The sequence below is a fragment of the Callorhinchus milii genome, unplaced genomic scaffold, assembly GCF_018977255.1.
Source record: "Callorhinchus milii isolate IMCB2004 unplaced genomic scaffold, IMCB_Cmil_1.0 Scaffold6, whole genome shotgun sequence".
Lineage (NCBI taxonomy): Eukaryota > Metazoa > Chordata > Chondrichthyes > Chimaeriformes > Callorhinchidae > Callorhinchus > Callorhinchus milii.
The window spans coordinates 8,246,034-8,270,776 of record NW_024704747.1 but is presented as its reverse complement, the minus strand read 5'-3'; the positions used below and the strand labels follow the sequence as shown (position 1 = coordinate 8,270,776).

Below are 24,743 nucleotides of genomic sequence, written 5' to 3'. Positions count from 1 at the left end.
CAATAATCCCTCAAGAAAAAAACACAATAATAATTTGATCACTCAATCCACGACTGTTTGTGGGATACTGCTGTGTGCTATTCGCTGCCATGTTTTGCCCACAAATATAGTCAATTCACTTTACAATATATTCTGTGAAGCACTTTGAGACGTCCAGAGGACGTAAAAACCCCTATTTCAAATGCAAGGATTATTATTTATTTAAAAGGGAATCGGATATTTACTTGAAAAGAAAAAAATTGCAACGCTATGGAAAAAAAACAGGGGAGTGGGACTGATTGAATAGCTCTTTCGAAGAGCTGGCACCGGGCCGAATGGCCTTTTTCTGTGCTGTGGGATTCTATGATTCTTGCTGATTGATACTGGGTGTAAAATGCTGTAGCTGATGCTCTTGAGATTGATGGCTTTATGTGAATATCTGTTTTTGAACATAAATTTTTCAGTCACTGAGGGCAGGGATTCTTCCCACCCAACTTCTCTTAACCCTGCAAGCCAAAGCTCAAATGTGTAAGGTGGTCTTAGCTGGACACAAAACAGGAAGCTTTACAGATGTCGCTTTCAATGCCCAACCGTACAGCTTTAGCTGGTTTAACTCCAGCAGTACCTAATGCACAATCTGTAGGTCCCCCAAGCCTAGGCTTTTTCGAGTTTGTACCCAATATTCTCTGGAATTTGGTAAGCAGGATGAGTCCCTCCAGGGAAGAGTATGTGCATTCCAATACATGGGAATTTCCCTGTGCAGATGGGTTTCATAGTTAGGATTTGTTTAAGCATGACGGCTTGCGTCAGATACTGGCTGCCCTAAAACCATCAATCTGCAACAAATCTGGACACCTGGTACTTTTCTCTGCTTGTAAGCTTTAAACAAGATTTAAATGTCAGGCAGCATCTATGGAGAGAGGAAAATTAGTTAACGTTTCAGGTCAATGATTCACTTTCCTTTCTCCTTAGATGTTGCCTGACCTGCTGAGTGTTTCCAGCGACTTCTGATTTTATTTCAGATTACCAGCAATTTGCAGTACTTTAGCTCTTATCAGTTTGAAATGTATTTAGTTCGAATTCAAGATCCTCATCCTCACCTACAAGGCCATTCACGGCCTTGCTCCCTCCTACCTCTCTGACCTACTATCCCCCTACCTACCTGCCCGTACCCTCCGTTCCTCTGGCTCCGGTCTGCGCCACATCCCCCGCCCCAACCGCCCTACCATCGGTGGCCGGGCCTTCAGCCTCTCAACCCCCAGGCTCTGGAACTCTATCACCCAGTGCCTTCGCCGCCTCCTCCCTTTCCTCCTTCAAGGCCGGTCTCAAGACCTTTCTCTTTGACAGTACCTTCAGCTCTCCTCTCGACTCTCTACCCCCTCCTCGCTCCCTCCCCTTCCCTCCCCCTGACCATTTCCCCCCTGCTCGGGACCTGACCGAACTGTCCAGCGCCTTGGGACGTCCTCCCAACGTGAAAGGCGCTCTATAAATGGAATCTTGTTGTTGTTCAGGAAGCTAGATACATTTTTTTTCTTTATTGTATCTGGTTGGTCTATTAATAATTCTTGGTATAGATGACCTGATATCAGATGACCAGATTTTACATATCGTTGAGACAACTCAAAATGATTCATAGGATATGCTGTAAAGTGGAGTAAATAGTTGTGGTGTTCTGAAATTAGGTTTATTGTGGAGTCAGTCTGTAGTAATCTTGATGTTAACATTTTTATGCATGTAGCTCCAATTCATAACAGATTTTTCTCCATGACAATAAAGGAAAAAATGAAATGTCAGCATAATTATGGTAGTTATTTATGAGAACAAAGTTTAAATATGCAATAGCCATCCAAACTCAAATATCAATCATATTTAGAAGTTTATGTGGGCGGATGAAGGGTCAATTTTAATCTTTCATTTATGATGACAATGCAATGCAAAATGTATTGATAAAAAATTACTTATTGCAGATTAAGCTATCTACTGTTGCTTGTTTGGCAATTTTATTTCTAGTATATACTGCTCATAAACTGTTGCTTGCTTGGCAATTTTATTTCCAGTATATACTGCTCATAAACTAATACAGAAATTAAGTGTTACCAGAGTTTATACACAAATGGGACCCTCCATTGGTTCTGAGAGTAAGTGGTATGTCCGCAAATCATATAACAAGAAGCTTCCAGATTTTTTTTAAAAAATGGGAATCGTTCATCATTGTATAGGGGCACAGAACTTGGTTATATTAAATTTGTGACCAAAAACAATAAAATGTATGATGCTTTAGCTGAAAGTATATGATTTTGTAACTTCTGTACATATGGAATTGAAAGTGATTTTATGAAATCCATTCACTTAGGAAAGCTAGTGTGGGATCAGTTATTATGCTGGTAATAACTATTCATCTTATCTAATATGAATTGGGTTGGTAAAAGATCCTCATGTTAATGTGCATTTATTTCAAACTGAATATATATTTCCTCCCATCCACACTATTTCCTGTTCCAAACCTCTTAATGCCCCTTTGAGCCAGTAACTGTACCATAAACCGTTATAAGTTGAATACTGCAACTTGATTTCTCTCCCTCCTCAAACAGTGTTAAATTGCCAGCATCAAACTGGCCTGTTTTAGATTCCATCATAATCTTGATATAATAATCACTTGTTTCATCATCTTAGAGGCTGAAATAATGACATAATCCTATAAAATATAACTAGAAACTGCAAGAAACAGGTTTGTATTTCAAGTATTTTATTAACAGTCATTACAGAAGCAGGTTTGAAATATAACCAAGTTTGTTTAGGTGTAAGCAGAGCAAGTCTGTAAAAGTAGCACAGCACTATCGGATTTTTAAAAAGTGTAAAAGCTCTCAAAATTTTAATCGTATAAAACAGTTCAGGTAAGTCAAAATTCAACACTTTCATAAAAAGCAATTCCTTTCTACAACCTGCATAGATAAAAGCAGAAGTATTTGTACCTCACTTAGAAGTTGGTATCCCTTGATTTTAAGGGTCCATTGGTGATATTGATGAAAATAGCCATCAATGCCACAAACATCTAATGCAGATTTAATCTTCTAATGTGTAATTGGGGTTGACCACCAGATAGGGATCCAGCTCCAATGTTTCATCTCTCTCCTCTTTTCGGCTCTTCAGGCCAGTGCGTTTCAATTCGATCAGAATGTGATCCTGTGGATAAATTCAAACGCATATCAAGACTCGACCATGTGATAAGTTAACTTTAAAATACCGATTCTAGCTGACTGGTTTCCACTATACACTTTCAATTCTAGAACTCTGGTTGAAATGCAGGCTACACTGATAGGCTGCGTGTCTCCTGTCTAATGTCAAGGATTCTATGTGAAATATCTTAACATCATCTAATGTGCATGATAGTACAAAATGTTTTAACTTCTTAATTAACTGAATTTCTGCTTTATTCAATACTGAAGACACAAGACACTGACCAAACATGTCAAAACTAATCATATTACAACAGAATTGTGATAGCGTTACTTACATAGTGAACAAGTCTGTGAATAACTTTCTCAATTAGTTTCTTCTTGTTAATTAGCTCTTCCTCTGAATCGATTTCTGATTCAATTTCCTTTAAGTACCAGTCAATAAGATCACTTCTCTTTGGTGAAACATCTTCTTCTGTGAATGAATAAATTGCAAAGCTGTTAATATTCAAAATGTCATCATTAGCACAGAAATATTGAAGCCTGAGTTTACTGCAGTCATTCCCATTTTTGAAAGCGAGATTGAACAGAAAACTTTCAAGCACTTTTGGGCATTGTTATTAGTATCTGACTGTTATGATTCAAATAATCCAACAAGATATCAAAACAATTGTGCAGTAAATGTAGTTATATATCAAACTTATCTGAAAAACATGAAGTCAAGGCACCTATCATTGACAAAACTGTCACAGCTACTTCAGCAAGTAGAATAGCTGCACCTGTTTGCCACACTGTGCACATGGAGAAACTAAAATAATAATAATTCCTGCATTTAATATATTGCTACATCACATTGATGAGATGTCTCAAATCGCTTCGGAATATACTATAAAATGAATCGACTGTAGATGTTGTGGGCGAAAATGTCAAACGGAGGTGCTGTTCGTGTGGCTATTAATGATACTATTCACAAAGCTTCTCCCAGCGTTCTGCCTTTCAATCAAACTGGTGACTTCATAGTTTTTGTAGGACCTTGCTGAAAACAAATTGGCTGTTACGTTTGCTCACACATCAACTACATTTGTCAAATACCTGTGAAGTGTACTTTAAGATATTCTTTTGAATGTTATTACACATCAAATGCAAGGATTATTTAAGGAAGCCAATAACACTAATGGTAATGCAACTCAATGTAGTTATTAGATTTTAAACACTCTTTCCAAGATATTCATGTGGAAGAATCAGGTGAAGTAGAGAACAGCAGCCTGTGAACAGCAGCGTTTAGGTCAGCATTGTAATTGCTGTTTGAGCCCCAGCAGAATTAAAACAACAACAAAATAACATTTGTATAGCGCCTTTCATGTCAGAAGGCCGTCCCAAGGAGCTTACGAAGAAAAACAGAGTGAAGAACCAGTTTGATCTTAGGTTTAAGTGCTGTTGAGTGAGATACAAGTAAAAATCCTCCTACAAACACTTTCTTATACTATCTCTGTCAATTATTGGTCAATACAAAAGTGTCCACTGCCAAAATAGTAAAGACAAGGATTTGTCTCCTTACTTAGAACCCAAGTTTCAAGCACTGTAATTGTAGGATATCTCTGCACATCTGAATATAGAGCTACTACTTCAACAAATTGTTTTAAGCTGCAATGTACAATTTAGCCACTGCATAAAATCTTACCTTCTTCCAGCTTCCGTAGGTGGAGGACAATAAGATTAGAAATCTTGCGATACTCCACAAAAGACATTCTTATTATCGATTTAGACACTTCTTCTTTGGCACCACTATCAGGGTGGCTACTGGCATCATTGATTCCATTTGGAATAACAGAATGTCCTGTCAAAACAAGTAATTTTTATTGGAACAATTGAAATCCTCTAAAGTGGGCATACACTTTAGTAATCTACCAGGATTTACAATAGGAAGGACACTGGTCACTGGGGATCATACAAGACTTGAAAGATCATAAACGCAACTAACTAAAACAAATCATTCCCAATACTTAATTCATCTCAGTTATGTGGAATATTAATCCAGCCTGTATTCAGTACTGAAGTTTAACTTGCAGCTAAAAACATTCAGGTGTGTTCATTGCCCTTTCAGTTCCTGAAATAGATCCTTAAGAAACAGAAGAGGAATGAAATAATTAATCAAGGCACTGGTCACTGGATAATTACAACAAATGCTTTTCATTTAGTGTTACTTTACCATTAGTCCCTTCAGGGGTTTCCTCTTCCATTGCTTCTTGTTCTTCATCCTGGTCAAAATTTACATCTGGAGTCTCCACTCTAATGATGGATTTGTTCAGCAAGCGGAAAGCTTCTTTGACATGCTTAGGCTGCACCTACAGGAGCCAAAAACATCATTTACTGTTACCTGATCTAGCCTGCAGAAAATTACCACACCCAGTGATTGCTTGTCTGTAAATATAATACATTTGATACAGCGCCTAATCACCTTCCCAACATGTCTCAAAGTGCTTCACAGGGTTCACTGTAAAGTATAGTGACAATGTAAGCAAATACAGTTTACGATGCCACAATATACATAGATAGCAACGTCCCATAGCCATGAACTGAATGACCATTCTTTTTTCTGGAGGATTGTGGGCCAGCACTAGGAGAAACTCTCCCCTTTTTGAAAAATCAACAAGATCTGTAATGTTCACCTGAACAGACAGACAAGCCTAAATTTTATATTTCATTTGATATTGTTCATCAGTATGGCACCTCGCACAAATAATAACAATCCTTGCATTTGATATAGTGCCCGATCACCTCGTTGAGACATCAAAGCACGTAACAGAATGTACTCTAAAGTGGATTGAACCTGTGAGGTCCAAGTCTCAATGTGGAACCCATAACCTTCTAACTCGAGAGGCAAGAGTCTATTCTGTGAAGCGCTTTGAGACATTGAGAAGACATGAAAAGTGCTATATCAAATGCAAGGATTATATTATTATTATAAGAGTTACCAACTAAGCCAGACTGACTAACTGATCCAATACGTTGTGATACTAAAAGGAGTTGCAATTTTCTAAGCCATCATTTTTTTCCTTCAATATTAAACCGAATCATTCAGTGCACACTTAAATTTATTCTACATACCTCGTCACAACAATGCATCCTAGCCATGGATTCAGAGAGGCGAATCATACTCTCCAGCTGGCGTACTGTAATCCGCCACGCTGACTTGGTCACTCCAGAGCCATCTCTCTGACGGAGACGTCTGTATTGTTCAACTATAAAGTCTTCGGATTCCTTCGAGATCTGGAAAAGCAATGTGACTGAAATCATACTTTGATTGAGGAAGCATAAGCCCGGCAGTTTGTTTTTAAATACAGTAGTTATAGCAAACTCAAAATCATGGCAGATAATGCCCTGCGCCCAAGAATATATGATCAATCTTTCCATTTTGTACAGTCATGAATAAAATTGTAAATTTAAAATGTAAAATATTGACCTATAATCTTATAATACATTATTTGATAGTCTTATCACACTGAAAAATCTCAAAGCATCTCACAATAATTAGTGTTGAGTTAGTGATTATTTGTAAGTGAATTTCTCACAACCAGAAGTTGAATGACAAATGTACCTGGACAAATGTGAGCCAGGACTTGGGGAGGATCTTGTTCTCTGTTCAAATAATTGTCAGTTCTTTAGTATCCACCTGAACAGGTAGACCTGTTAATAATAATAATCCTTGCATTTGATATAGTGCCTTATCACGTCATTGAGACGTCTCAAAGTGCTTCACAGAATATAGTGTAAAGTGAATTGACTGTATTTTTGTGGGCGAAACCCAGCAGCCAATTGCGCACAGCAGTGTCTCAAACAGTTGTGGATTGAATAAACACTTTTTTTTGAAGGGATTATTACCTGCGGAAAAGCCATCTGCCAATCGACTAACAACTAGGTTCCTACATACTGCTAGGTAAACAGAAGCATGAGAAGTAAGGAAACTAGCCTAACGTTTCACCCTGCCCGGGAATCAAACCCTGGTCCTCTCGCTTGTGAGTCGAGTGCTCTAACCAATACGCTAGATCTCCACAGGACTGTTAAATCTCACCTGAAGGATGGCTCATTCAACAATGCAACGCCCCCTCATAATGTCAGCAATGGACCATGAACTCTAAGTCCCTAACAGGATTTGAACCCACAACTCGAGAGGCAAGAGTCTATTCTGTGAAGCGCTTTGAGACATTGAGAAGACATGAAAAGTGCTATATCAAATGCAAGGATTATATTATTATTATAAGAGTTACCAACTAAGCCAGACTGACTAACTGATCCAATACGTTGGATCCACAACCTTCTGACCCAGAGGTCAGATTTTTACCAACTGAGCCAGACTGACTTTGTTAAACAGAACTGACTCTCTTTTTGCCAACTTCTCATTCCAAGTGTACTTTATTGACATCACAGTGCCTCCCAACATGAAAGGCGCTATACAAATGTAATTTTGTTGTTGCTGTTGTTGTGTAATGCCACACAAATTATTTATTCAATATTTAATACATTTATTACACAGAAATTATTTACTCAAACATTGCATTTCATGGTGTAACTGACCTTTGGTTTGAACTGTCTTGCAAACAACAAGTACCGCCTGATGTCATCCAAGGAATAGATTCGTTCAATGGATTCTTGAATTCGAGAATGAAGGTCCACTATACGTCTGGCAATGGCGTAATCTGTAACCTGGTTCAGATTTTTTTTAAAAAAAATAGTTAAAATCAAGTTTGCGGAAAATGGAAAAGCTTTTCAAATAGCATTGTGAATATGACCAATATTCCTACCTCATTAGATTCATCAACCAGAATGAAGAACAAATCAAATCGAGACATGATTGGAGCTGTGAGATTTATGTTCTGTTTTAGAGACTTAGACCTGTCATATCGTCCACCGACTGGATTTGCTGCAGCCAAAATTGAAGTCCTGGCATTCAATGTTGCCTATGCCAAAACAGAGGGTTTTTTTAGTAATTAATTTTGATACTTAACTTGCTGCTAATGCAAAGTCCAATATTATTTATACAATGTTAGGTTTCGATGAGAATCACAAGGCACACTCCCAAAACTCTCACTTCCTTATTAAAAAGACAAATTTGCCCACGCAGAACCTCCTGACGTGTAGATTTCTATTATGAATCAAGTCCTCCTTTGCTTTGAAATTTACCAAACATTTTAAATTCCTTTTTAATGTCTACCGTCTATGTCAAACATCTTAATCCAGAAAAATCCTAATTTAAAATTTCTATAAAGACTTACCTTACATATTAATACTAATTAATAACCTAAAATTGTATGCGTTTCTTAACTGATGTTACATCACTATTTCCGGTCCAACTGAAGATTGGTTGTGGGTTTGTCCCCCCGCCCACTTCTGGTCAATAGTTGGGCTTAAAGATTTTACTAGCATGTGCAGAGTGTTCATAGTACTCAGTGTTAAGTATCACAATAATATTGCTTTATTACTGCATTATTTTTTCACCATCAGTTCATCGAGCTGAAAACTTGCCGAATTGAATCATCACCCAAAGGTATGAATCCCTATAGATTAGCTAGCACTTGTAAGTTAGGAGAGTTAATAATAATCATCCTTGCATTTGATATAACACCTTATCATGTCTTTTAGACGTCTCAAAGCGCTTCACAGAATATACTGTAAAGTGAACTGACTGTATATTTTGTGGGCAAAACATTTGTTATATACGAGACTGTGAAAAAAATCAGCCTATTTTTTGGAACCGGTGTAAGACTCTGCCATCAAGTTAAATATAGCTTCATATAAATATGTTCTATGAGAAGCACATTCAGGATTTTATTCAGAGTAAACACTCAAAGGTAGTTTGATTATTTTAACTAGCTACCTTTACTCCTGCTTTAGTGATGGAGATGGTCTGTTGCTCCATAGCTTCATGGATAGCCACTTGGTCTCTTGTCTCCATCTTATCAAATTCATCAATGCAGCAAACACCCTAAAAACAGAAAGCATTTAGTTGATATAGGTTTCACTTAGGAAGTCGAAAGTTGTTCTGACTCAACCATGGTATATAAAGAAATATTATACTAATTTTCTATCATAGTAAATGTAAACTACAAAAGAAATTCCACAAGTTAATGCTGAAAGTGCTACCAAGATTTTACAGTACACAAAATAATATTACACTATGCTGAAGGTTAAAGCTCATGAGGGGCTCTGGTGACAGAAACCCAGTACTGCAGAATTAAAAGAACAATGGAGCCCATGAGCAGTGCAAATATTTGCCAGCTGTTTTTGTACAGCAATTCAGAGTAACATTAAACTAGTACCATTCATTGGATTTCAGACCAAATCTATGCAACAATTAAGAATAAGTAGTACAAACAACACTTACATTATCAGCAAGCATCAATGCTCCAGCTTCAATGACAAATTCATGTGATTCTTCATCTCTTACAACTGCAGCTGTCAGACCAGCAGCACTACTGGCTTTACCACTTGTGTAAACTGCACGAGGACTGAATTCCTCCACGTGCCTGGTTTTATATAGAAAAATAAACCAATTATAATAAAGACCATAACCTTCAGTGAATTTCCATTTTTGTAAAGAGATAAACTATATTTTATTCATAAGAATATTAAATGAAAAACAAATTTACCACTTGAATACCAACACAATTTATCAGAATTTTCTCTTCCTTTCGACCTACTTTTTTTCTAAGCTACCCTGGGCCAAAAAAGGCAGACAAATAACTCCCAAGACTTTGTCAAGGACATAAGGTATACAGGTGTAACACAGGGCGGTTCTTGCTTTGATATACAATCACCAAAGGAGAAGTACCTGTACCGCTTTTCATTGTTCACGAAATAGTATACAAAGGAATTATGCGCATAAACCCATATTATTCTATTCCTTGGCACAAAATAGAGTGCCAATAAACCAGGGTACTGCACCCATTAAAATAATCAACATGGTCGATGCAAATTTGTTAGGGATAGTTTATCACCTTGTCAATTAATTAATTGCATTTAATAATTCAATACCAGTGGAGTCTTCTTTCTATAATTGACATTACATTTCTTTTTGGTGAAGCCCTTAATCAAATAGAATTAGCATCTGTGCAATACATTAATTAAAGGAGTGACTATTACTAACAGATTGGATAACAGAGGGAACATTTGTGATATTGAACTTCACAAGTACTTATTATCAGAATTGGATAAACTAGCTGAGTACAACTTACTTAAGGAACTGGCTCTTAGCTGTGCTTGGGTCTCCAACTATGCAAACATTAATATCGCCACGCAGCGATGTTCCCTCCATTGTAGTTTTTGGAACACCTCCAAAAAGCATCAGCAAGACTCCTCGTTTCACTTCATCATTACCTAAAACATATTCAAGACATTTAACTCATCATGTCCCTTTGCTCACAAGTATTGTATCCTAAACTAGCTTTTTGCAAAGTTTTTTGCCCTGTAGAAGTACAAGCGTTAATAAAAAAAAGAAAATCTTTAACTTGCAGCTCTATACAACTCATTAAAACATTAATGAGCCAAAATAGCATTACCCAGCTACCTACGAGAATTTAAAATCATTGTTCACCTCAATTTGATATTAGGTGGATGCAATATACCTCTCAATGTGTTTCCAGTAATTGCCAGTCCTCTACAAGGCTTAGACTAGGAATAAAAAAGGTTCTGCTTCTTTTAAATTGATGGCAGTTCATAAATGTGGCAGGGCTTCATTCTTTTTAACAAAAGTAGCCACTCACAGCAATATTCCATTTAATAAATTGACAAGTGTGCTCACTACTGCTGCTTTTAGCACTCTTTCTCCAGACAATTGTTATGGATTCAAGCTTCATATTGAAACTCTGAGCTCATAGACTAAGGGTGAGCTGCATTGTCAGAGGTACCGTCATACAGTTGAGATGTTAATCAAGGCCCTAATTGACTATTTTGGCTGATCCCATCCTACTAGTTGAAGAAACAGAAGTTTCTCCCAGTATCCTAAACCAACAACCTCACAGATAAAACTGGTCAATTGCTTCATGGCTATTTGTGGGATATTGTTGTGTGCAAATTAGCTACCATGTTCGATTATAAAATACAGACATTACATCCTAAAGTAAATTCTGGGAAGCACTTTGAGACCCTTACTTCTGACGTAATAAGGTATTATATGAAATGGAAGGATTATTATTATTATAATGCATGAAACATTTAGAGAACTTACAAAATATCACTTACCATGAATGGTGGGAAAGAGGCTTGTACAGAGATTGTGATATAAGTTCTTGTCTTGGCTCATTTCAAACACCTTCTCCCACTCCTGAACGGTCATCTGATTTTTAATACTTTCTGCAGTTTGTTCTTCGTCTCTTATCTCTTTACCACCAAACTGAAAGAAAATGACAACTTTAGCCTCATACACTTAAGACACTGAAAAATCTTAATTTAATCTTCTCAAACATTCCCTCTGTCTGACTGTGGTTACAGTTTTAATAAGAAATTCCAGTTAAGATATTCATTCAGGACAAATGTCACATTTTACACATCTAATTTTCGCTCAATTGGCAGCACTCTCAACTCAGGGTCAGAAAACTGTAGGTTCAAGCTCCATAGGACTGACGCCAAGATTTAATGCTCATAGCCTAAGATGACAACAACAACAAATTACACTTGTATAGTGCGCTTCACGTCAGAGACATCCCAGGGCGCTGGACAGTCAAGGGTTTTGGAACCGAGCTGGGAGTTGAGGTCAGGAGGGATGGAGGTTAGGGGCGTGGCAGGGTGGCTGAAGGCAAGGTCGAAGAGGAAGATCTTTAGACAGGACTTGAAGGAGGCAAGACAGGGATTGTGGGATAAAGATCCAAATTTTGAGGGCAGAGATGCTGAATGCCCAATGGTGGGGTGGGAAGTGCAAGAGACCTGAAGCAGGCCAGTCCGCCGAGCGGAGGGAACGGACAGGCTAACATGGGGTTAGGAGGTCGGAGAGGTAGGCACTATAAAAAAGCACCTTTTCACGTACAAACTTCCCTTGTCTAGAATATTAATATCCTGTACAAAAACACCAACAACACTTACCCGTGGATTTGTCTGTGCCACGTGACATGCTAAAAAGGCCAGTTTGTAGGACAAATCACGTACACCCAATGCACGTAAACCTCGGACTCCTTCAGCTTCATATCCTTCAACACCACCAACACGGGAACCAGTCTCAGCACGAATACCTAAAGCAATATAACAGTATTGATTTAAAACAACCAAATTACATTACAGATCAGTTGTTACACAAAGTCCAAAATAGTATCCATCAATGAATCTGTCAGCGACAATGGACATTGCAAGGTGCAGCAATAAAACATCATGTCTAGCCAAAACCGCAAACCACTAAAATGAACTTTGTTTGGCTCTTGCCAATTACTCGAATTTCTATTGCATTAGTGTCATTCTTTCTTAGGAACTTACCATTTGTAAAATTAACAAATATTAATGAAGTGGCAAGGATCAAATCTACAAAATCACTTACAAATTGTCTTTGGAGGGATTTCAGGTTATTTACCTGATAGTATATAGGATTTTTGTACGTTTACAATGTGAATAAACTGAAAGCCTGATGTAGAAATACAAACATATTACTAGAACAGTTATTTCTGCTTAGAATGAATACAAACAATTATGTTTATATTGCAAAATTAGCAAGTTGAAATATACTTTCTCCCAACTTGGAACACAATCCTTCAACAGCTGAATAGTATTGGCTGGGTGTTAGCGTCCAGAGGGACTTGGGTGTCCTTGTACACCAATCACAGAAAGTTAGTCTGCAGGTGCAGCAGCAATTGGGAAGGCGAACGGTATGTTAGCATTCATTATGAAAGGATTAGAGTATAAGTGTAGGGAAGTCTTGCTGCAACTGTATAGAGCCCTGGTGAGACCACACCTGGAATACTGTGTGCAGTTTTGGTCTCCTCATTTAAGGAAGGATGTACTTGCCTTGGAGGGGGTGCAGCGTAGATTTATTAGGTTAGTACCAGGGAAGAATGGGTTGAGTTACGAGGATAGGCTGACCAATTTGGGCCTATATTCTCTAGAATATAGAAGAATTAGAGGGGATCTTATAGAAACCTATAAGATCATCAAAGGGCATGATAGAGTAGACAGTGGGAGATTGTTTCCCCTGGTTGGAGAAACTAAAACCAGGGGTCACAACCTTAAAATCAGAGGCAGCCCTTTCGCACTGAGTTGAGGAAGAACTTCTTCACTCAAATGGTGGTGAATGTATGGAACTCACTATCCCAAAGGGCTGTTGGCGCTCAGTCCTTGAACATATTCAAGACTGAGATAGATAGATTTCTTATTGCAAAAGGGATTAAGGGATATGGGGATAAGACAGGGTCAGGTTATTAGCTGGAGTTAGATTAGAAGATCAGCCATGATTGAATGGCGGGGCAGGCTCGAAGGGCCGAATGGCCTACTCCTGTTCCTACATGTCATGTTATGGGTTTCTTGGGTTACAAATTCTTTACAATATTCAGTTTACACTTTAGTCACTTTTCTATTCAATTACATCTCACCTCGCTGTTACAAATCAAAATCAGCAAGTTGTATTTGATCTTAACTAATGTTCACTTTACTTCATACCTGGTGTAGACAGTTGAGATACATCTGGAACTACAATCAGCATTCCTGTAAAATCACATCGATCACCAGCCTGTGCGGATTCCACAGCTTCTGCACGCAAGACAACTTCCACACTGCGGGGAATACTGCCACGGGGTAACTCGGCCTGAGTCTCCTGAATACGAACCTGAGTATGCAAAGCAGTGGCGAGTTAGCTACTTAATTGATCAAGAACAAAGAAACTAATGATTCTTTATCCAACAGAAATAAAATACTGCAGTTCCTTTGCTTGCACTTAATGCAGTAACAAGAGCTCTTTGGTAAAGATAAAGGTGGCGCTAATGTAAAATAATATACTTTATTACGGTTTCAAAAAATTATTATTTTGTCAAAGAAGCAAGACAAGAAACACTAAAAAGTCCATTGTGTACCAATGCTGAAAAATTGCATGGGATTCCATAGAGTTATTTTATCTGCACAGACCTTACACTGACGATCAGCATTTTCTACATTCAGTCCCCATTTTAGTATATTTGAGGGCCCAGTTTCTAGTCACGGATTTAAATCACTGCACACACATTCAACTACGGCATTGTTTTTTGGTATGGTATAATTTTTCTCAATTGGTGGGATGATGCTAATATTTAGGATGAATATTTGGAATTTAACAATCCACTCAAGCAGATTAGGGGCAAGCAGTCCAATCTGTGTTAAATTGCTTCCATAGAAAAAGATATCATATTCAGGGCAAGGAGGTGGACAAATTGCAACCATTGACCAAGGTAACAATCAGAGTCTGAGAAAGAAAGGAGGAAGAAGTAGGATTGGACACACATCCTAAAAGGGTAGGGATTGAACTGAGGAAGCCAAATGACATGAATGCCTATGCATTACAACTGCTGAAGGGATTGATGAGTGTGCCAAAGGATGATGTTTGCAGGAGTGAATGGAAGGCAATACTAGGAAAAGGAATGTTGTGTGCATAAGCAGGAAATGGTCAAAGTAGGCAAAGGAAGAATGGCCAAGCCAGTGAATGGTTGAGAGAACAGCAATGACTAAAAGAGTACAGGATGTAGTCTCGATGAGAGAAATCTCAAAAGAGCACAGGAAAGAGAAATCAGTAGGTGTCAGAATTTAATGATTAAAAATAGTTGGTGTACAACATGAAAATGAGCACTGGAATCTAAATTTGTTTAGTACAGTGAAGCTCGTAGACAGGACCATAACATTTAATAACTTATGCGAAGCCCGAGTTGCAAGCAAACTTGTATAAGTAATGTAAAACCTGATTTAATCAATAAGCATGTGTAATTCAATGCAGCTGGTGAGTGCGCATGTGGTAGTTTGTCACTGAAGCCAGTAAATGCTCAGGCTATGAGAGGTCAGGACTACATTTCCCACAATTCAATGTGTCTTGACGCGTCGCAGCATCCGCATATACCAGCAAGGAATCGCGGGAAAAGTTCTTCCACGCATCAGTCAACAGATCAAGACTATGTTTCCTACGATTCAATGCAGCCAGCCGGTAAGTGCTTGAGTAAAATAATAATAATCCTTGCATTTGACATAGCGCTTTTCACGTCTTCTCGACGTCTCAAAGTGCTTCACAGAATATGTTGTAAAGTGAATTGATTGTATATTTGTGGGCGAAACACAGAGGCCAATTGCGCACAGCAATGTCCCACAAACAGTCGTGGATTGAAAATGACCAATTTATTATTGTTTTGTTTTGGAGGGATTATTATTAGGTGTGTGGAGTAAGGAAACTTGCCCAAGGTTTCGCCCTGCCTGGAATTGAACCCAGGTGTCTCGCTTGCAAAGCGAGTGCTCTAACCACTGAGCTACAGGACTCCAAAAGGGGAGTAATGGAGGATATGAGGGGCACCGTTATGAGTTAGGAGGTAATAAATACAAAAAGTGCAAAGAAATCTAAGTGGCTTTGACAGGAAACTGAATGGGCCTCGCGTGAATATACCACTTGGGCTGAACGGGTGTTTTTCTGACTGGAGGGAAGCGTGCGCTGGTGTCCCCCAGGGGTCGGTATTGGGACCACTTCTCTTTTTGATCTATATAAATGACCTTGACTTGGGTATCAGTGATAGGAAAAATTTTAGCATCATTGATTAAGGATGTGGTAGTGCGGTATTTAGGAGAGCACAATATAATTAGGCCAAGTCAACATGGCTTTACAAAAGGGAAGTTATGTTTGACAAATCTCATAGAGTTTTTTGAGGATATGTCCAGTAAACTAGATATGGATGAATCAGTGGATGTGGTCTATTTGGACTTCCAGAAGGCATTTGATAAGGTGCCGCATAAAAGGTTAGTCCAAAATATAAGAGGCCATGGAATTGGGGGGAGCATATTAACGTAGATTGGGGAATGGTTAATGGGTAGGAAACAAAGAGTAGGGATAAACGGGTCCTTTTCAGATTGGCGGGATGTGACTAGTGGAGTGCCACAAGGATCAGTCCTTGGGCCTCAACTATCTACCATCTACATCAACGATCTAGATGAGGACATCGAAGTTAATATAACTAAATTCGCGGATGACACAAAACTAGGAGGAAGTGTCAACACAGAGGACGACATTAAAAAAATGCAGTGAGACATAGATAGGTTAGGTGATTGGGCAGGTAGGTGGCAGATGAAGTATAATGTAGGGAAGTACGAAGTCATCCACCTGGGTAGCAAAAACAGTACAGCGGGTTATTTTTTAGAAGGGGAGAGATTGGAATGTGTTAGCGTCCAGAGGGACTTGGGTGTCCTTGTACACCAATCACAGAAAGTTAATCTGCAGGTGCAGCAGCAATTAGGAAGGCGAACGGTATGTTAGCATTCATTATGAAAGGATTAGAGTATAAGAGTAGGGAAGTCTTGCTGCAACTGTATAGGGCCCTGGTGAGACCACACCTGGAATACTGTGTGCAGTTTTGGTCTCCTCATTTAAGGAAGGATGTAATTGCCTTGGAGGGGGTGCAGCGTAGATTTATTAGGTTAGTACCAGGGATGAAGGGGATGAGTTACGAGGATAGGCTGACCAATTTGGGCCTATATTCTCTAGAATATAGAAGAATTAGAGGGGATCTTATAGAAACCTATAAGATCATCAAAGGGCATGATAGAGGAGACAGTGGGAGATTGTTTTCCCCTGGTTGGAGAAACTAAAACCAGGGGTCACAACCTTAAAATTAAATGGCGGGGCAGGCTCGAAGGGCCGAATGGCCTACTCGTGCTCCTACAAGTTATGTTATGGGTATAGGGAGTACAATTTCCATATTTGCAGATGACACTAAGCTTGGAAAAGTAGTAAATGGTGAGGATAGTAGCAGACTGCAAGACACAGACAGACTGATAAAATGGGCAGACATATGGCAGATGAAGTTTAACATGGAGAAATGTGATGTGTTGCTATTTGGAAGGAAGAGTGAGAGGCAATAAAAGCTAGATGGTATAATCGTAAAAGGGGTGAAGGAACAGAGAGACCTGGGGGTTCATGTAAGTAAATCTTTGAAGGTGGTACTACAGATAGATAAAGCTGTTTAAAAAAAAGCATATGGGATACTAGGCTTTATAAATAGGAATAGAATAGAATACAAACGCCAGGAATCTATGATGAATCTTTATAGAACACTAGTTAGGCCTCAGCTGGAGTACTGTGTTCAGTTCTGGGCACTGCACTTTAGGAAGGATGTCAAAGCATTGGAGGGTGCAAAGGATATTTACCAGGATGGTACCAGGAATGAGGGACTTCAGTTATGAGGAGAGGCTAGAGAAGCTGGAATTATTCTCCTTGGAGCAGAGAAAGTTAAGAGGAGACTTAATAAAGTTTCAAAATTATGAGGGGATTCGATAGGGTAAACAAGGAGAAGCTATTTCCGCTGGTGAGTGGGTCGGTAACCTGAGGACACCGATTTAAAATGTTGTTAAAAGAAACAGAGGGGAGGTTCAGAAGAAATTTTTTCACACAGCGAGTTGTTCGGATCTGGAATGCTTTGCCTGAAAGGGTGGTGAAAGCCGATTCGATAACAACTTTTAAGAGGAAGTAGATAATTATTTGGGGAGGACAAATTTGCAGGGCTATGGGGAGAGCGCGGGGGAGTGGGATTGATTTGGATAATCAATCTTTTAAAAGAGCCAACACAGACATGATGGGCCGAATGGCCTCTTTCTGTGCTGTATAATTCTATGATTAGGTGATCATACGATTTATAAAGATAAGACATGCAAGTTTTACTGGAGCACTACAATCCAGAAAAATTAATCAAACTAAGTTTTATTTTATCATTTTTAAAATGTAAAATGTTTTACCACTACATCAAAAACAAAATGACCAAGTTTAATAGTAGCTGAATGCTCACCTTCTGAAAGTCGACAAATCGTGACTTGTTAGTATCCAGCATAAACCTCCTCCTATTGGAACACACAGGATTTCTGCAGATATTTGGCTGTGTGTACTTGAACTGTTGCTCCACATCTTTGACCACTGTCTGACAGTCCAGACACATAAATGTTCCACTGACCAACTCTGGATGAACAGGATGTGTTCGAACAACTTGCCCACTGATGCGCAGGAGGGTTCCAATCTTTGCTCCAGTCAGTTCTCTTATTCTGGTTTAGAGTAAATCAAATGTCACCTGGTTAAACTTTTGATCCAAAATTTATTTTTATGGAAGAATTTGTATATTATTGTTACCAGATTAAATACAGTAAAACTCCAGTCATTGTAATATTAAACCCCCAATTTAGTCCACATTTAATTGTGTCAGCTTGGCTCAGTTGGTAGTACTATCCCCTCTAAGTCACCTCCAATGTGCTGCAATGTTTGGAGGTGGTGTTGCCCAAGGTCTTGTCTGCCTGTTCAGGTAGACGTTAAAGATCCCAGAGCACTATATGAAGACAGAAGGGAGTTTCTGGCCAACAATTTCCCCAAATAAAATTCACTTATTCATTTCATGACTGTTCATTGCTTTGTGCAAATTGACAGCCAGATTAATTAACCCATAAAGTCCTCCACTTTACAGTATACTCTGCAAAGGGTACCCTGCTTTGAGACATCCTCCTGACAAAATAAATGCAATTTGCTGTTGACTTGAAGGGCTCTATTTCAAATGTAATTATTAATTATTACTAAATAGAAGGATTATTACTACACTAATCCTCACATAAGTCGTATTAGTTGGGACCATACACTTCATACGACTTATGCAAAGTATGAGTTATGCCAAGCTTGCATAGAATATAAACTCTTAAACGTGACCGGATTAGTGAGGTTCTACTGTTTGAGATTTATACAGATCAGACTCAAACAGCCAAATCACTGAAATGACAAGTTAATTAGTTCTTCAAATCGAGTCAATAATGATTTGAAAAGGCCATTGTATTTATGTTAGACAGCAATACCTGTCTCTTTCTCACCTAAATATAGTGAAATTCTGTTAATTGAATACTCAATTTAACAATGAAAATTATTCAATAAAACAAACTATTTTTATGACCAGGCTAAACACAATATGAGATTCATCTCTGGAGCTCTAAATTCTATTCAATAAACCAAACTATTCAATTAACTGAATTTTACTATACAACTTTAACAGATTACTTCAATCCAATATACCTCATAGAAATTTCACTGAAATCTATCCATATTGATATAGACATCAAAGTATCTCTTACTTGTGTCTGGCAGGTAAGTCCTGGATTGCGACATAAAACTCTTTGTTTGGTGGAATATTTCCATGATCTCTAGCAAAATTTCGAACAGCTCGACAAAGGAAAGGATAAACCCTGGAAATAAAATGCAAAATCTTCAGCCATAATAACACAGAAAATGTAGCTATTCCTTTTCTCTCTACAGCGAGGTAGGCTTTTTTTAAAAAAAGCTTAATTTACATTTTCCCTCCAATAAAGCAAAATTGTTTTATCTTAAATACTATTAAAGTTATTGAATACCTATTGCATGACGTTACATAACAACAACTTGGGATTTATATATCGTCTTCCACGCCGAACGGCGTCTTCAATGTGAAGTTCTGTATCTTTCTACATTATTTTTGCTTATCTTATGCCAAGATCAAAAAGTANTTTTTTTCTACCTGTAAAATTCCTCTTGAATAGTGGTAGCCAGCTGCTGGTTATACAGCTCCAGATCTATGTAGCTCACAGAAAGCGTGTTCCTCTCTGGGCGGATCAGCTCTTCAGCATCATGCAAGTATTTAGTCTCACCATCACTGTTCTGGAATCTGTATAAGGAAGAAAGGTTTATTCCTACAAAACTGCTTCCACATACTGCAATCTAAAGAGGAGCAGACAACAGTCCTTTATTTGTTTTTTTTGGTCAGCCAGATGGCTGATACACGCAGAAACCCATCATTGTGCTTAAGAGTATCCAATCCAAACTGAGTTGTATGCATCCCACCTATACATGGGAATTCCCAAGATATTTATTGGAATGCGCGGTCTCTCCCTGGAGTGTTGCATCCTGCTTCCCTAATCCCAAGGAGTAATTAATATAATAATAATCCTTGCATTTGATATAGCGCTTTTCAAGTCTTCTAGGCTTCTCAAAGTGCTTCACAGAATATACTGTAAAGTGAAGTGATCATTTATTTGCGGGCAAAATGGGGCAGCAGTGTCCCACAAACAGTCGTGGATTGAAAATGACCAATTTATTATTGTTTTGGAGGGATTATTATTAGGCGTGTGGAGTAAGGAAACTTGCCCAAGGTTTCGCGCTGCCTGGAATTGAACCCAAGCGTCTCGCTTGCTCTAACCACTGAGCTACAGGACTCCACGGGTGCAATAGGTGCATGTTCGCAAGAGTATTCACTGGGATACTGCTGGAGTCTAACCAGCTAAAACCACAAAACTTGGCATTGAGAGCACTATCTGGCAAGCTTTCGGTTAGGGCTTCGGCTTACAGGAATAACAACAAATTACACGTGTATAGTGCTCTTCATGTCGGAAAAGGCGTCCCAGGGCACTGGACAATCACCGCGGTGGCAATCTCTCAATCTCAAAGATAAAGTGGTTAAAATCTTCATCAACTTGGATAATAATAATCCGTGCATTTGATACAGCGCCTTATCACGTGTTCAAGACGTCTCAAAGCGCTTCACAGAATACTCTGTAAAGTGAATTGACTGTAAATTCTGTGGGCGAAACACAGCAGCCAATTGCGTATAGCAGCGGCCCACAAACAGTCATGGATCGAGCGATAAATTATTTATTTTGAAGGAACTATTACCCCCGGAAAAGCGATCCGCCAATCGACTAACAACCAGGTTCCTACTTACTGCCAAGTAAACAGAGGAGTGTGGAGTGAGGAAACTCAAACCCAGGTCTCTCGCTTGCGAGGCGGGCGGTCTAACCCTCAGCTACAGCCAGTGATCCTCGGCGCCCGCAGATCAACACATGACATGGAAGACAGTCAATGGGTAGTCGGTGGGAGAAGGTTTGGGGAGAAAGAGGGGGTCAGGAATCTCGGCTTTTTAAAACTCCTCTCCGGGGAATTTAAACTCCCAATTATAATAATCTATTTTAACAGTAAAATAGATTATTGTTAATAAGATAAGTTTGGTGCCAGGACTGGGACCAGCGCCCTCCCTCCCTCCCTCCCTCACAGCACTTACTCCTCCAGGAAATCCTGCAGCAGTTTCTGACATTTCTCTGCCAGCTCGTCCTTGACCTGCTGCCCTCCCGCCGCCGCCGCCGCCGTCAGGTCCATGTTTCCTTCCGTTAAACGGCTGAAATTCCGAATTCAATTCAAAACCGGACAACCAACAGCGGAACCGTTCGTTCCCCCGCACCGCTCGCGCTGCCCACGTGACCAGCTGTTCCCGCCACTCCGGGACCAATGGAAAGGCGCGCCGACCCGGGCCAGCCAATGGAAGGACGCGCTGTCGAGGAGAAGGCGGGACTTCCGCCCCCACGGACGAACCCAGAACTTCCGGTGAGCCGAGCGGCCGGAGTGGGGCTGTTGTTTTGTGCGTGAAAAAAAAACCTTTTTTTTAAAAAAAGTTTTCATTTGCAATGGCCTCTGCAAATCTGTGTCATTCCCGCCTTTGAAGACCTTTTCTTACGCAGTTTGAAAAGCACCAACCCAGGTTGGTCACTCTGCTACCCACAGGAGGCAAGGCATTATTTGGGCTACTTTCGGGCTAGGATTTGGTTGACTTTGGGCTACAAACGTATTTTAATTTCTGGCAAACCTATAATAATAATAATAATAATAATCCTTGCAATTTGATGTAGCGCCTTTGAGACATCTCAAAGCGCTTCACAGAATACACTGTAAAGTGAACTGACTATATTTTGTGGGCGAAACGCAGCAGCCAGTTACGCACCGCAGTGTCCCACAAACAATCGGCCAAATTATTTTCAGTGTTTTAATGACCGGGTTCCTGCGTTACTGCGACGTAAACAGAGGCGAGTGAGAGAGTGGAGCCCAGACACAGAGCTGACAGGGTGCTCGTCAAATCCATAAACCTGGATCACAAGATTGGTCTGAAGAATACCCTTTGTAATTGTATTAGGTGCAGGTTTGTAAAAGCCAACCTCACCTCATCCTTCCACAACACCTACCCTCTCGGCACAGCATCAAGCTGCTTTTTAAAAAAAAATGAGTCCAATGTCCTGGCCTCTACCACCTTTCTTGGCAACCTGTTCCAGTGGTCGATTAACCCGAGTAAAGAAAAACTTTCTGGCATCTCTCCTGAATTTACCCTTTACAATTCTAAACCTGTATCTCGGTGCATCCTTAACTATTGATCTATCTGGGTTTACTTTTTTAATCTCTTTTGTAAAATTTTACACACTTCAATGAGGTCCCCTCTGAGTCACCTTCTTTATACTTAAGAGCTCTCGCTTGCTTATTTGTTGCTGTAAGAACCTAGACATGACTTAAGCCATCTCAGACCACCCTCCCCTCCTCCAAGCCCTCCACCATGTTTTTCCGCCCTCTTTCCCCCGATTCCCTCATGAATGCCCTTTCATCCCTTCTCTCCTCTGGCCTTCCACCTGCAGTGATCCAAATAGCAGCCATCAAGCTGCTAAATGATCACTTCTCCTCAACTTTCAATTCCCTTGTTCCGTTGAAAACCAGGTTCGTTTCCAAGCCTGCCCACTCCCCCGGTACAGTCACATCCTCAAATCCCAAACCTGGTTGGTCAAGCACAGATGTCACAAAGCCAGACTCATGGTTCACTGCCAACTGTGGCTCGAGGGTCTTCATACATACTGCCACTCCCTCTCTTAAAGCAAAACCGCCTTCCATTCACAGGTCATTATCAAGGCCAAAAATAAACCCCAAATCCTGTTCTCCTTCACCACCTCCTGGACCTCTATCTCTAAGAGACAATATCTGCCTGGCTGCCTCCTCCTCTCCCATGTCGCCAACCGCACCCCCTACATGCCTCCTTCACCACCCACTCCTCTTACCACAGCCCACACCCTACACTCCTTTGCCCTAATCTCTTCTTCCTTTCCTCCACCATCATCCAGATGAAGCCCATCAATGCTACTTAGACCCTCTCCCCACCCAGCTTCTGGTCACTCAACTACCCCTCCTCTGTCCACTACTGGCTGACACAATCAACCAGTCCCTCTCCTCAAGCTCTGTCTCTCACTCGCTCAAAACCGCTGTCATCACTCCTCGCCTTAAAAAAACCTACCTTCAACTTCACAAACTTCAGACCTATCTCAAATCCGTCCTTCCTGGCCAAAGTTTTGGAACACATCTTTGGAAATCAACTTTGCTCCCTTCCCGACTTGAACCCCTCTAGTCCGATTTTCGCCCTGTCCACAGCACAGACAGACTCGTCAAAGTAACAAATGACGTCCTCTTTCTGTGACCAGGGCTCCCTCTGCCTCCTCGTTCTCTTGGACCACTCCGCCATGTTCGACACAGTCGATCACCCCATCCTCCACCGCCTGTACTCCCTCATCCACCTTAATGGGACTGCACTCACATGGTTCGAGTTCTATTTAACAAACCGCCAACAATACATCTCAGCAAATGTTTTTTCCTCCCCCACCCAGGGTACCCCAAGGCTCCATCCAAGACCGACTGCTTTTGCTTATCTACATGCTCCCTCTCACTAATGTCATCCATAGACATGGGATCAACTTCCATATGTATGCGGATGACACCCAAATCTACTTCTTCTCCAGCTGCAACTCCCAGTCGGCTTATGTCTGGTCAGCTTGTTTGACGAACATTAAGGCCTGGATGAGCTCAAGTTTCCTGCAGCTGAATGTCGGCAAGACAAAAGCCATACTCTGGCTCCAGTCAACGTCTTCACTCCTGTGGGTCTGAACTCCTCAACCTCCCTCAGACTCACCAGACTGTGCAAACTTATGGGTCAGGTTCAATCCCCAGCTTTCCTTTCTACTCCACATCTGTTCCCTGACCAGGACTACTTTCTTCCACCTCGGTCACATTGATGGCCTCTGACACATTGACGTGCACTTTAGACCTCTATTCATTGCTTGCCTGTGAGATGTTGATCAGCAAACATAGTTTTTCCTCTTCCTGTCGGAATGCCAGGACTCCACTTAGCAATTGCCAAAATGACATGAATAAAATCAGCTTACTGTGGGAATATCATAGGTGCGCCTGATCCATTTTCTATTACGGATGCAACAAGTTGCATCACCTACAAGAGTGTCCTTTGAGCAACCCAATGGTTGATGATGACATAATCATAAAATTAATACTAGTTTAGGCTCTTTGAAATGTATTATACATGGATAATTTCATATGGGACCAATTCCATTCAGGACAGGAAATAAAATGCAACATATTGAGTATTAAGATCTCCAGAAATATTCTTCAGCTCATGATTTTTTTGCTCTAGTGACCCGACCTAAAAAACAGAAATAGGCTGGCAATGACCAGTATTCATAGAACTTGGTAAACAGTTCACCAAAGTAACATACATCACATTCAGAAAGAAACATGAACCCCTCACATTTTTA

At 40.0% G+C, this 24,743-nt stretch overlaps 1 protein-coding gene across 1 annotated transcript; it reads right to left on the bottom strand.

Annotated features, from left to right (window-relative positions):
- Positions 1-2,857: 2,857 nt before the first annotated feature.
- On the bottom strand, positions 2,858-21,596 carry LOC103180389 (zygotic DNA replication licensing factor mcm6-A). Its single transcript, XM_007896211.2, has 17 exons — positions 21,398-21,596; positions 19,862-20,008; positions 19,443-19,553; positions 18,128-18,377; positions 13,788-13,953; positions 12,231-12,376; positions 11,394-11,544; positions 10,388-10,529; positions 9,538-9,679; positions 9,031-9,138; positions 7,958-8,113; positions 7,731-7,859; positions 6,264-6,425; positions 5,365-5,500; positions 4,837-4,992; positions 3,494-3,630; positions 2,858-3,162 (listed from the first exon to the last, which is right to left on the bottom strand). Exons 1-17 carry the CDS (start codon positions 21,490-21,492, stop codon positions 3,043-3,045), a joined length of 2,454 nt encoding a protein of 817 aa, XP_007894402.1. The 5' UTR covers positions 21,493-21,596; the 3' UTR covers positions 2,858-3,042.
- Positions 21,597-24,743: the final 3,147 nt, after the last annotated feature.